Source organism: Phocoena sinus, chromosome 9 (genome assembly GCF_008692025.1).
Source record: "Phocoena sinus isolate mPhoSin1 chromosome 9, mPhoSin1.pri, whole genome shotgun sequence".
NCBI classification, from domain to species: Eukaryota; Metazoa; Chordata; class Mammalia; order Artiodactyla; family Phocoenidae; genus Phocoena; species Phocoena sinus.
Genome location: NC_045771.1, coordinates 22829574 through 22841581, shown reverse-complemented (window position 1 = coordinate 22841581; position 12008 = coordinate 22829574). Strand labels below are relative to the sequence as shown.

The 12008-nt window shown below is 43.6% G+C and overlaps 1 protein-coding gene across 6 annotated transcripts in view; it reads left to right on the top strand.

Moving 5' to 3' along the window:
• The window catches only part of NRF1 (nuclear respiratory factor 1), a 134697-nt gene that overhangs the window by 110470 nt on the left and 12219 nt on the right, over positions 1–12008 (top strand). For 2 of the 6 annotated variants that reach the window (XR_004351403.1, XM_032642854.1), the window contains exon 11: positions 8311–8414. The exons of the other annotated variants lie outside the window; for them this stretch is intronic. Coding sequence is in view for 1 of the 2 variants with exons in the window: in XM_032642854.1 (XP_032498745.1) it covers positions 8311–8366 (56 nt within the window). In the remaining variant the exon portion in view is untranslated. The remainder of the gene's footprint in view (positions 1–8310; positions 8415–12008) is intronic. 6 annotated transcript variants of the gene reach the window in all.

The window sequence follows — 12008 nt, the reverse complement described above, 5'->3', positions numbered from 1 at the left end:
TTTGCTTTGTGTGTGTGTGTGCCTATTTGGTAGGCAATAAGTTGTATTTCATTTTAATTTGCATTTTTTAATATTAGTGATAGATAATTTTACTTTTTCCTTCATGATTTTATCTACACATGTGTATTTTTGTATTTGTCTATTCGTGTTCTTCACCTGTTTTTCTGCTGAAGTCTTTAACATATGAAGAGTTTTTCCAAATCAGTAGGAAAGATGTAATCCCTTTATTGTATATGTTGCAAGCTTTCCCTGTTTATTTTTATTTCACTTCTGTTACTTTCACTTTTTATTTAATTTTAATTTTTTTTTTAATTTTTTATTTATTTATTCGGTTGCATTGGGTCTTCGTTGCTGCACACGGGCTTTCTCTAGTTGCATCGAGCAGGGCTACTCTTCGTTGCGGTGAGCGGGCTTCTCATTGCAGTGGTTTCTCTTGTTGCCAAGCTCGGGCTTTAGGTGCTCGGGCTTCAGTAGTTGTGGCTCGTGGGCTCTAGAGCGCAGGCTCAGTAGTTGTGGCGCACAGGCTTAGTTGCTCCGCGGCATGTGGGATCTTCCTGGACCAGGGATCGAACCCGTGTCCCCCGCATTGGCAGGCGGATTCTTAACCACTGCGCCACCAGGGAAGTCCCACTTTCACTTTTATTTCCTTAATTGTTTCTCTTTTTACCTTTATATTTACATAGGCCCCAAGTCAGATCAATATTTATATGCCCGTTCTTCTATGGACTCAATTTTCATTTTAAATACTATAAAATATCTGGAATTTATTTTAGTATATGGCATTAGGTAGGAATCTGAATCATTTTTTCCCCTACATAATTAATTATTCCAGCATCATTTATCCTGTAAAAAAGGTTGAAATCCATCCTTTTAAAACTGTTTTGAGGGCTTCCCTGGTGGCGCAGTGGTTGAGAGTCCGCCTGCCGATGCAGGGGACACGGGTTCGTGCTGCGGTCTGGGAAGATCCCACATGCGGCGGAGCGGCTGGGCCCGTGAACCATGGCCTCTGAGCCTGCGTGTCCGGAGTCTGTGCTCCGAAATAGGAGAGGCCACAACAGAGAGAGGCCCGTGTACCGCCAAAAAAAACTGTTTTGAAATCTCATCTTTATTATGCAGAATTCTTAAGTAGACTGTGTAAGGTCTTGTGTGGGGCTCTTTTGTTTCTATTCATCTGTTTGTTCTGTTCTTTATACTGTAATATTTTATTATTGTGATGTTATTCTTAGCAGCTAGTGAAAGGCCTATTTCCAAATTTGAAAAAAATTCAATCAAAATTCCAAAGAGTTTTTTTGCAGAGTGAACTTCACAATAATTTTTAAGTTCATCTGGAAAAATTAAGCCTCATCCTAGAAAAAAATCCTACCAAGCCTGTTAGCAGAACTGCTAAGAAGTTTTAAAATTGACTAATTTAAGGCTTCTCTTCTCCTTCTGCCCCAGTTTTCCCTGGGACAGGGGACATGGGGAGTGTTCATTATGACAAAGATGGACCAGGAGTAGGAGACAAGTGCTCTGAATACTGCCCCAGTGAATTGGATAATGGGACGGTAATTGTTGCTGGAGAATACATTGTCCCTGCTGCAACCGTGTTCGTTCGCTTAAGACCAAACCGGATGTATCTTTCTAGACTAAGAAATTGTGGCCATCCATTCTGTTTATGCAGAATTCTATGGAGGCTCAGTTCTTGCACTTTGAAATGTTAATTTCTCTTTTATTCCCCAACTTCAATTTCATTTTTGTATTAAAGATGATGGTGGGGGCACTGCCCACTTGTGGTGTACTGCAAGGTAGGACATAGCATTCTTTTCTGCTATTAGCCTTGCATTCTGTGTCTCAGTCCCAGTGCCCCATTAATTTTATTTATTTAACAAACATTTCTATAATGCTTGCTTATGCAAGCACTCTGCTAAGTGTTTTACATGCATTAACTTATCTAAAACTCAGAATATATCTATAAGGTAAACACTATTATCCCCATTTACCATATGGAGAAACTGGGACACAGAAAGTTTTGGTAACTTGACCAGGTTCACACAGAGAGTAGCAGAGTGAAATTTGAATTCAGGCAGTTTGTTTCCAAACCGCTCTGCTCTGCTGCCTCCCTTTGATGGGAACTGTTTCTGTCCGGACTCCACAAATACAGCGTGATGATTGTCTCCCAGTGTTGAACAAATAAGTTTGGAAATGTCAGAGCCTTTCTCCCATCTCTGCTGAAGGCCACTTGCCTTTGTCTGGTCTAGCCACAGTGCCCATCTGCCCCAGCTGCTCCTCATGGCTGTAGGGATCCTCTAGTGGTTTCTTTTTTTTTTTTTAATTTTTATTGGAGTATAGTTGATTTACAATGTTGTGTCTCTAGTGGATTCTGATGCCAAGTGCTCCCCTGCTAGCATCCCCACCCACTGCACACGCATGCACGCACATGCACACACAGGCTTTCCTTTGCTCGCCTGGAGAAGCCTATAGGTGTGTGTGTTTCTCTGGTTCCGGAAGTCACAGAAGCAGTCAGCAGCTGGCCGTCAGATTTAAGTATTTTCAGTGAGCTGGTTACTTTGCACTTAGTGAACATAAGAGGGATGGGTGGGTGCTGTTTATTTTTTATTTATTTAATTTTTATTTTTGGCATGCACACATAGCTTGTGGGATCTTAGCTCCCCAGCCAGGGATTGAACCCAGGCCCTGCAGTGAAAGCACCAAGTCCTAACCACTGGACCGCCAGGGAATTCCTGGGTTGGTGCTGTTTAGAACGAGGGGACACTGTCTGGGGCGGAAGTAGATGATGGTCAGAAGGGAGTAAATGCAGCTGAAGAGTTATTTTCTCACCTTCTAGAATCCTCTACCCAAGCCCTCCTGCTGCCCTTCAATTTATGCCAGGGCTCTTTCAGCCTCCCCACCTGTTTCCAGGGAAATAGAGAATGAGGTGTTAGGGTTGGGGAATGTGGGAAAGGGCTCAGGGGAGTTTACATTTCTGCTTAGAGCAAGTTGACTGGCTAATTTGCTTCCCCTGCTACTCACTGAAGCTTTCCCCTTGGCTCTGCCTCCAGCCCTTGATTTCATTCCCCAGAGCGTTCGTAAAGTACATCTTTCTCTGTTGTCCGACACCTGGAGACCATCCACTACCTGCTCTGTCCTGGTTGAGACCGGGGGCCAGCTACCTTCCTCATGCCCTGAATGAAGAGAAGTGGACTAGGGGGCTGGTCTGTTTAAAAATTGAAGCTGTTTACAAGGGCATTCACATTATACTCACAGAAAGAGCAGCCCTTCTCATTTCTTTCAGTGCCATACGTCCCTCTCTGTTCTGGCCTGGCCCTGCCAACGGTCCTGCTGCTGAGGTTCCCCCTTAAGGTTCATAGATATAAAATTTCCTACAACCCAAAGACCCCACTCAGTCTTGCTGCACTGTGTAACACATGTACATTTTACTACCCATCCCAATTGCCAGATCAAACTAAATCAATTTTCAGATTCTTTCAGAAAAAACACTTTATCTTCTTTTCACATTGACCATGTTATCACTTTCACCTCCCTGTTTTCCTCTGACCTTTTTATAAACTTTAAAAAAATATATATGGGGCTTCCCTGGTGGCGCAGTGGTTGAGAGTCTGCCTGCCGATGCAGGGGACACGGGTTCGTGCCCCGGTCCGGGAAGCTCCCACATGCCGCAGAGCAGCTGGGCCCGTGAGCCATGCCCACTGAGCCTGCGCGTCTGGAGCCTGTGCTCCGCAACGGGAGAGGCCACAACAGTGAGAGGCCCGTGTACCACAAAAACAAGCAAAAACAAACAAACAAAAAATATATATATATGTTTTCCCAGTTGAATTTAATCTCAGCCATGCTCATTGGAATGCCTTTTTTTAAAAAAAAATTGGCCTTCTTAACAAGGGGGATAAAAGAGTAGGTGGATAAGGACAGAAACATGGAGTTCAGATAAGGGAGCAGGACTTTTGGGTGGGCCCTTGCATGAGGAACACACATTCCTATCCTGCAAGGCCTCCCAAATGAGACGGGATGGCTGAAAGGTCTGTCCTGTACTTATTATAAAGAGGTAAGCCCAGCTGGACCTGAAGGGGGCAACATGTGTGTGTTTTAATTTTCTGTGGAAACCTACTTTATGTATATTATACGAATGTTAGGGCATCCTTAACCTGGGTCTGTGGACCCTGAGAAATTCTGCAGAAAGGTTTTATATTTTTCTGGGGTCCACAGCTTTGATCAGATGTGCAAATAGATCAGAGAGAGCTCCCATTTCCCCACCCCCGCCCCCAAATTAAGAACCTCTGCTGTAGAGAGTGTGGCTAGGGTCATTTCACTTTGTGAGTATCTGGTGTGGCACTGAGAGTAAAAGGAGGGGCAAGGGAGATGGGAGGACCTGCAGACCTAGACGGGTACTCTGAAAGCTGCACCACTACCAAGCTCTGTGTTCTAGCGCATTAACCTCTCTGAGCCTTCGCTGTAAAATTAGGATGGTGATAGTTCCATGCTCATAGGTGGTTGTGAGCATTAAACAAAACGAGTCCTGTGAAGTGCTTAGCGTAGTGCTTGGCCTCGTACGATGGCTATAGAGCCATCGCAAGCACGAAATTATTATTAGCTGTCAGCATCACTTTCTTCTCCAGCATTGCCCCAGATATGTTAAGTTGTACAGAGTGCATGGTACTGTCATAGACCCTGCTTTCCTGTCTTTAGGACAGATCTAAATGCTTACCTTATGCAGTTGAAGAACTTATGCTCCAGAGATGAATACTGTAAAAATGGGAATAGATCATAGCCTTTTCTATAACCTTGAGTGAAGGAAATTGAAGGTGATATTGTTTAATGGCTCCTGCATGTGGTTATATCACTCTCCTTGGGCCAGGGCTGCTGTTCTCTTCCAGCAGCATTTCAACTTCCATCATGAAAGGTGACTTTTTTTCACTTTTTCCTTATTATCACCACCACCATCATCCATTATTACTTACAGCATGTCCTTCTGTTCCAACTCTTCTTTAAAAATAAGAGAGAAAATGCCAGTCTTCATCTTGATAAACTATAAAATACATCTCTCATTCTCCCTTTTCCTCATTCTCTGGACACATTAGTATAAGGACTTGTTCCTAAATGAGTCAGTGGAGATGTAAATATTAAATTAATTTAGGAAATGTGTCCACGGTATTAAGTGTAGTTTTACTGTAAATGTGCATATTCAGTCACCATTAAAGCATGATAATAGCTTGAAAAGAACTGTTGTGTTCTTTGATACTGTACCTTTAATGCAAAGACGGGGAGTTCAGTGCCTCCGGGACTGGAAGCAGGCAGCTCCTGAGCACCAGTGTTGAGTGTAAGCTGAAAGTCCCAGGCTGCAAGCCCCACACCCTGACAGTCCCTAGAGAGCAGCGCCTATGGCACTCTGGGTTTGCAGGCCACCCTCCTGTAAGGTAAATGGCCCTCTTTTCCACTGACAGGGAGACCTGAAGCGAAGCTAAGATACTAGGATGGTGTCAGTCAGACCAAGCTGAGGCATTGCCTGGTCTGTAAGAAAAAGCACATGAAGGTTCATCTGTAGTGCAACTGTTCCCCTTCAGAATCATGTCTTTTTTTTAAGTGGAGGGGGAGCGGGACATACTCAGAGACCTGAAAAGATTACTTCTTAGAACAAATAAGATAAGGAGAGCTCTGAGCTGTGGCTCAGAAAGAAGAAGGGTAAGGGCTGAGTGCATGAACGGGACTTGCATCTGAGGCTGCCTGAGAAGCTGGTGCCACACTGGGGAACTGCAGTAGCCAGGGCAGCGCTCGGAACAGCACGCCTCACAGCCTGTCCTCCCTGGGCTGCTCTGGGAAACACACTTTGTTTGCAGACAGGGTTTTCCCCATTTCAGCCAGCTAACCTTTCTCCTGAGATGAAGTTTTCGTTCTGGGAAGCATGTTGGTAGATGTCATACCAGGAAAATAACTGTTTCAGTTTTGCTCTTTATTTGCCTTTTGACTGTATGCGTTAAGCATTATTATTTAGGGCCTTCATCTTTTTCTTTTCTTTCTACATTCTTTCCTTTCCTGTTTTTTGTGTTTTTTTTTAACCAATACTACTACTACTACTACTACTACTACCACCACCACCACTGCCTTGCAGTTGACTAAGTAAGCAGTCTGCATTGTTCTACCTTCACCCAGTAAGGTGGGTAGAACAGAGCTTATAGCCCTGTTTTGCAGAGGCAGCTAAAGCTAGGATTTGCCCAGGGACACTCAGCTACTAAATAGTGAAACTGGAAACCAAACCCAGATCTCCAGGACTGTTTCTACTGCCTCTGTGGGCTCCCTTTTTCCCCCTTCACTCCATCTTGCCAATCCACCCAACCAAGAGAGTAAAGAAGGTATAAAACAAATGAAAATCATCTTTACTGTTTATCTGATGAAACTATTACTTGATGTGGCTCACTATTTTTGCAGGCTTGTTTTGAAGAATGGTCATAGCCATATTTTGCTCACTTTAGAAGTCAGTGTCATGATGAATCTTAACAGAAGCCAATAAGTAAATGGCATCAAAACCCAAGATCTAAAGGTGTGTCCCGGGAATTCTCTGACAGTCCAGTGATTAGGACTTGGTGCTTTCACTGCTGGGGCCCGGGTTCAATCCCTGCTCGGGGAACTAAGATATCCTGCAAGCCACGCCAAAAAATTTTAAAAATAAAATAAAATAAAAGTGTGTCCCATACAGTAGCCACTAGCTATAGGTGGCTATTTGAATTTCAATGCAAGTTAATTAAAATTAAATAAAATTTAAAATTCAGTTATTCTGTCACACTAGCCACAGTTCGAGTGCTTAGTAGCTGTATGTGGCCTGAGGTACTGAATTTTTTATTTAATTTTAATTTACTCCCATTTAAATTTAAATAGCCACATGTAGCCAGCGGCTACTAATAGACCACACAGATACAGAACATCTCCATCGTTGCCGAAAGCTCTGTTGGACAGCGCCGATATAAAGACTGTGGCAGGAATACTGTAGTCTTCTGGCAAGTTGTGCCCCTCTGCACAGGGGAGGGCAGCAGAAATATGTCATGAGCCTCCCTTCCCAGTGACCTTCTCAGCACAGAGACAGCCAGCCTTTGCTAAAAAACTGCCACGTGACTACAGTAATCCGCAGCCGGTGGACAGCTGGGCAGAGGGTTGCAAGAAGAGCTGGCCTAGTTTTGTGCACTGCAGAGTTCCGAGCAGGAAAACCTGAGCCAGGAGGCAGTGGCAACACCTACGCCCACTTCCTCGTCGCCTTATTCATGACCTAGATGACTTGGCCATTTCCACTTGGATGCTCCGCAAGTGCAAATTTCTCTTCTCAACTACAGCTGTCTTCAGGTCAGGTGCTCTAATGGATTTATCATGACCCCAAAACGAATTAAATATCCAGAGCCTGGTGGCTTACAGGCTGAAAGAAGCCATTACCATTGGGTGAATTCCAGATTTCACAAGGAAACATGGCTGCTTTTGAGAAATGGGAACATGGAGATGTGTAATGGGGCTCTTGATTCTAGAGCCCAAAGGGGGTTACAGTTCTCTGCCCTATGTATGTTACTCACCCAGCCCTTTCACAGCGTAGAAGCTTGTCCTCCTTTCCTACTCCCTTCATTGTGACCTCCTGAAGTCCAAAAGGCCTTCCAGAATAGCTCTCATTGTGGGGAATTCCCTGGCGGCCCAGTGGTTAGGACTCCACACTTACTGCCGAGGGCCCAGGTTCAATTCCTGGTCGGGGAACTAAAATCCCACAAGCCACATGGTGCGGCCAAAAAAAAAAAAAAAAAATGTGTCATTGTGATGTTTAGATTCATCTTTCTCCTTGCAGAATCTGGAAGTCCAGAGGGGATGTGTCGTCTCCACTACACCATCATAAACCAGGGTGGCCTCAGGCATTTATCATTTTATACCAGGAATTGCTAATCTAGGCCCTGCAGAGAAAAAGAGGGCCTTTACAATGGAATGACCACTATACTTTGTTCTCTATTCTTAGTGCTCATCTGAGCCATGGCCATGTCTTTCAGATGCTTTTAGATACTTTACATGTTGAAAGCTGAATGTCTTCAGAGTTGGCTCCTCGGGGCCCCAGAGGGAATTAGCACACATGTGAAGCCAGGTTGGTCTGACTGTGTCAGGTATTCTCAGCTTGGGGAAACTTGACAAGCCAGGGATATTCTGGGCAGAGGACTCAGGTCAGGGCTTCAGAGCAGAGATTCCCAAGAAGGTGCCTGCCATCAGGCAGATAGATACCACTGACCATGGTATCCTCTCCGTCCCTGTGTCCTCAAGGCCAAGTTACATGTTTCGTTATCTCATTCTCCTTCCCTTTAGGTCCCCAGATCTTTCTGAGTCTTTGTATTCGAAAGACAGATTCTGGTCTTAGATGATTCCAGCTCCTTGTAACCAAGACAGAATCTTGGTGCCTGTCATTGCAGGTAATATTCTGTAAAGGGATTTTTTTTTTTTTTTTTTTTTGCATACCAAATCCAGAGCCATAATTGGGCAAGTTTAACTGGAGTCATTTCTATTCAATATGTGGATGAAAAAATGGTTTTAATTGAGCATGTAAAGAGGGGATTAATCACTGTTCACACAAGAACAGAATATCATAACAGGAAAAATTCTTACAGAATAAAGTTTTTAAGGTTCTTGGGTAAAGGGAACTTTCCTCTTTTTACTTATGCTTCCATTAGGATTTTGAAGGAATGTCAGCACACTGTTATTAACTCTAATAGCTTGCACAGCTCAGCCAGTATGGTTTGGGGCCCTCTGGCTCTCAGATTACCTGTATAAATACAGGGATTCACTTCTCAGCTCTACCGTTTGTTTCATAAAGAGCAAATGTGCAGAACCCCGCAGCAGCAGCCTAGCAGGGCAGTAAACTGAACAGGATGAACGTGCTTCCTTTTTGTGTGATGCTCTTTCCCCATCCTCCTGCCAAGAGCAGGCTATCAAATGAAAGGGAGGTTGTGGTCGGAGTCAGTAAAGTGAATGTCTAAGTGGCACCTGCTTCATTCAGCAGATCTGCTTTCCCGGCGCCTCCCACTGCGTATCTGCTCCTGACAAAGCCTCTTTTCTCCTCCTCTTGGTCAGACTGAGAGCAAAGGCCCAGCAAGGAGACATATTGGTTTTACTTTGTCAGCACAATTGCCTGTGACATTATAATTATACCAAATCTTCATTATGAGAAAGGCCCCAATTTAGAGATTTTCAGAGCCTAAATGAGGTTTTCAAAAGTAGAATTGGTAAAAACATCTTTTCCGTTGTAAAGCTAGTAAATGGATCTGAGAATCATTGAAGGGGTCTAAATATGGAAACTGAGACACTGCTCTGAGCGAGACTACAAAGACACTGCTATCAGATTGGCTCACTAAAGAGGCGTCCAGCAATTCTCTGACTCTTCCCAGCCCAGCCTCTCCCTACTACTTGTAGCGCTATAATGTATAGCTATACTATAGTACTCTCAAATGTTGATAAATTTTCTCACCCACAAGCCTAGGAGGTAGGGTATGTTAAAATAAGTTGATGGGGTAGGGCAGCAAAGGAAAAAACCTGTGATATAAATAAGAAGAATGCCAGGGAAATATATTTTAGGCAAGTGCAGAGCATCCAATTTCAGATTGAGTTTCCATCTAAACAAAGGCAACACTTATGTTCTACAGTGTGTGTGCAACTGAAGCATGCTTATGGTGTGGAGTTGGCTCACTGGAAGCTCTGGGAAGGTTTTAGAGCTGTGCCCTGGCTCTCTAAACTGAAATTAACTAAAATCAAATAAAATTAAAGACTCAGTTCCTCAGTTACACTAGCCACGTTTCAAGTACTCTATAGCCACCTTACTGTCAGTGCACAAATACAATGTGCCCATCTTCACAGTGAGTTCTTGTGTACAGGACTGTTTTAGAGATTGGTCTGTACCTCCTGAAATGTCTTGACTGCTTAAGTGAGCCTTGGACTTTGGATTTCAGGCTTGCTGGAAGGGGAAAAGGAAATTGCCTGAATGTTTTTGGAACAACTTCCAGCCATGTTACTTGACTATAAGTTTTGTCTTTTCACCTTAAAATTATTTTTCCTCCAAGAATCTCATGTCCTTTCCCCACCCCCTGCTCACTCCTCACAAAACAATAATAATAATGATAATAATGAATTGTAACCATGAGAAAGGACTTTAATTTTAGGAATGCCCACTTACAGCTGACTTGCTTCCTGGCCTTCCCTTCCTTAAGCTTTCACATCCCTCCCTACTATTTGACTTGAGAGTTCTTTTCTCATTAAACAGAGCTTCTCATGGACAAGAGGGCATGTGAACACTCAGGGGCCAAGAGCGTGTACATGGATTGTTCATTTTGTGCACGACATGGGGCGTGAACAACACTCCCGGGAGTGGAGCACTGAGCTGGTGGCATCTTCCATTTTCAGCTCCTCTGGGGAGCAAGGGCAGGACCTTTAAGCTTGTTTCTTCCATTTGTCTGCCTCTAGTAGCTACTACATGGTTGATTTGACTCCTGGGAGAAAACCTATATGAAATAATAGTACCTCTTTTCTCAGGAACTTAAATCATATAAATATAATGTTGGTTATCCTCAAAGCAGCCCTATGAGACAGAAATGGCCTGTCGGTTTTATAAATGTAAACCTAGTCAATTCTTAATTGCCACACACAGATTATCTGGTATGCAGATGACCCATGACACATTTTAAATCCTTGGACAGTTTCTCTAAGCAAGCCAGGGTAAGCCTGGCCCATCTCTTTCACCCCCAGCCAGCTGCTGTGTTCTTAAGGAATACAAATTAGTTTTCATATTAGCTTAAAGAAGACATAATTAGAAAGTAAGTCTGATACTCCAATAAAGATGTTTAAAAAAAGTAAGAAAGAAAGTAAGTCTGCTACAAGAAAAGCACATCATAAGTTCCAGTTTAACGGCGTGGTGCAGAGGAAATGACCTCTCCTGCCTTTGGCTCAGCTAAGAGCTGACTGTAAGATCTGCTTTTAGACACATGTGCATCGTCGGCACTCATTGTGCTGGCATGTTCGCCGAAGGATTTGTAAACCTCCACAGGTGGATGTCAGAGACACCTTTGTGGCCCAGGCACCAGGGTGTGGGTGGAGGCAGTCTTCCTGCCGCTGCCTCTCCACACCACTTTCTGGGGGCCCTTCCTGCTCAGTGCTTTTTAGAAGTTCTGTATTCTTGTCAAGCCTCTGTATGGCATATGGCCCATTGCAAGTGGATGCTGACAGAATGCCACAGGGGGTTCATCTCTGCAGAAGGGAGGAAGCGGCTAGAGGGTGGAGTAACTAAGAGGCTATATACCCTTCCAGGTGCTGCATCCTGCCTGGGTGGTGGGATTCCTCTGTTCCACACTCTTCATCACCTGATCACCTAACGGTTTTAGTAACCATTGATGACTTTGTGTAGATCCATTATTTCACCAAGAGTTTCAAAATAGTGATTTCTCTAGTGTTATTATTCCTTCTGCCTTTATTAGCTGGAATTCTTTTATAAAGAACTTGTTCCCATTAACAATTTGGTTATGCTAAATACAGTCCAGGTAGGAAAGGCAGGATAAATAATAGATTAAAATGAAGTTTATAAGATAGAGTTCTTTCTTTGTGACCGTCAAACCCCATACCTGTTTATTTCCACTTTCCAGTATGCTGTCTTCAGGTGTCTTACTGACTAAAGCAAATTTAATTCTGCCCTTTGCATGCTCTTAGAAAGTTCTAGTGATGTTTGTTTGCTTGCTTTCTAAATGGTGCTCTACAGACTGGGCTAAGTGAGGGCTTGAAGAATCAGGAGAGCATCTTTGGAAGCCTTTTGCCTCCATCTTTCCCTGTTCAGATAGAGGAGGCAAGGACCAGATGCTGGGCACAAGGGGCTGGGGATGGGGGTCCTTACCCTCGTCTCTCTCCTTTTGCACCTATTTGAAATTTTCCATAATAAAAAAATTGAAAGTAATAACAGAAAAATAAATAACTCTCCATTCTTAACTCTGGATAACTCCTGATTGGCCCTCGTATTCATTTCTACACCT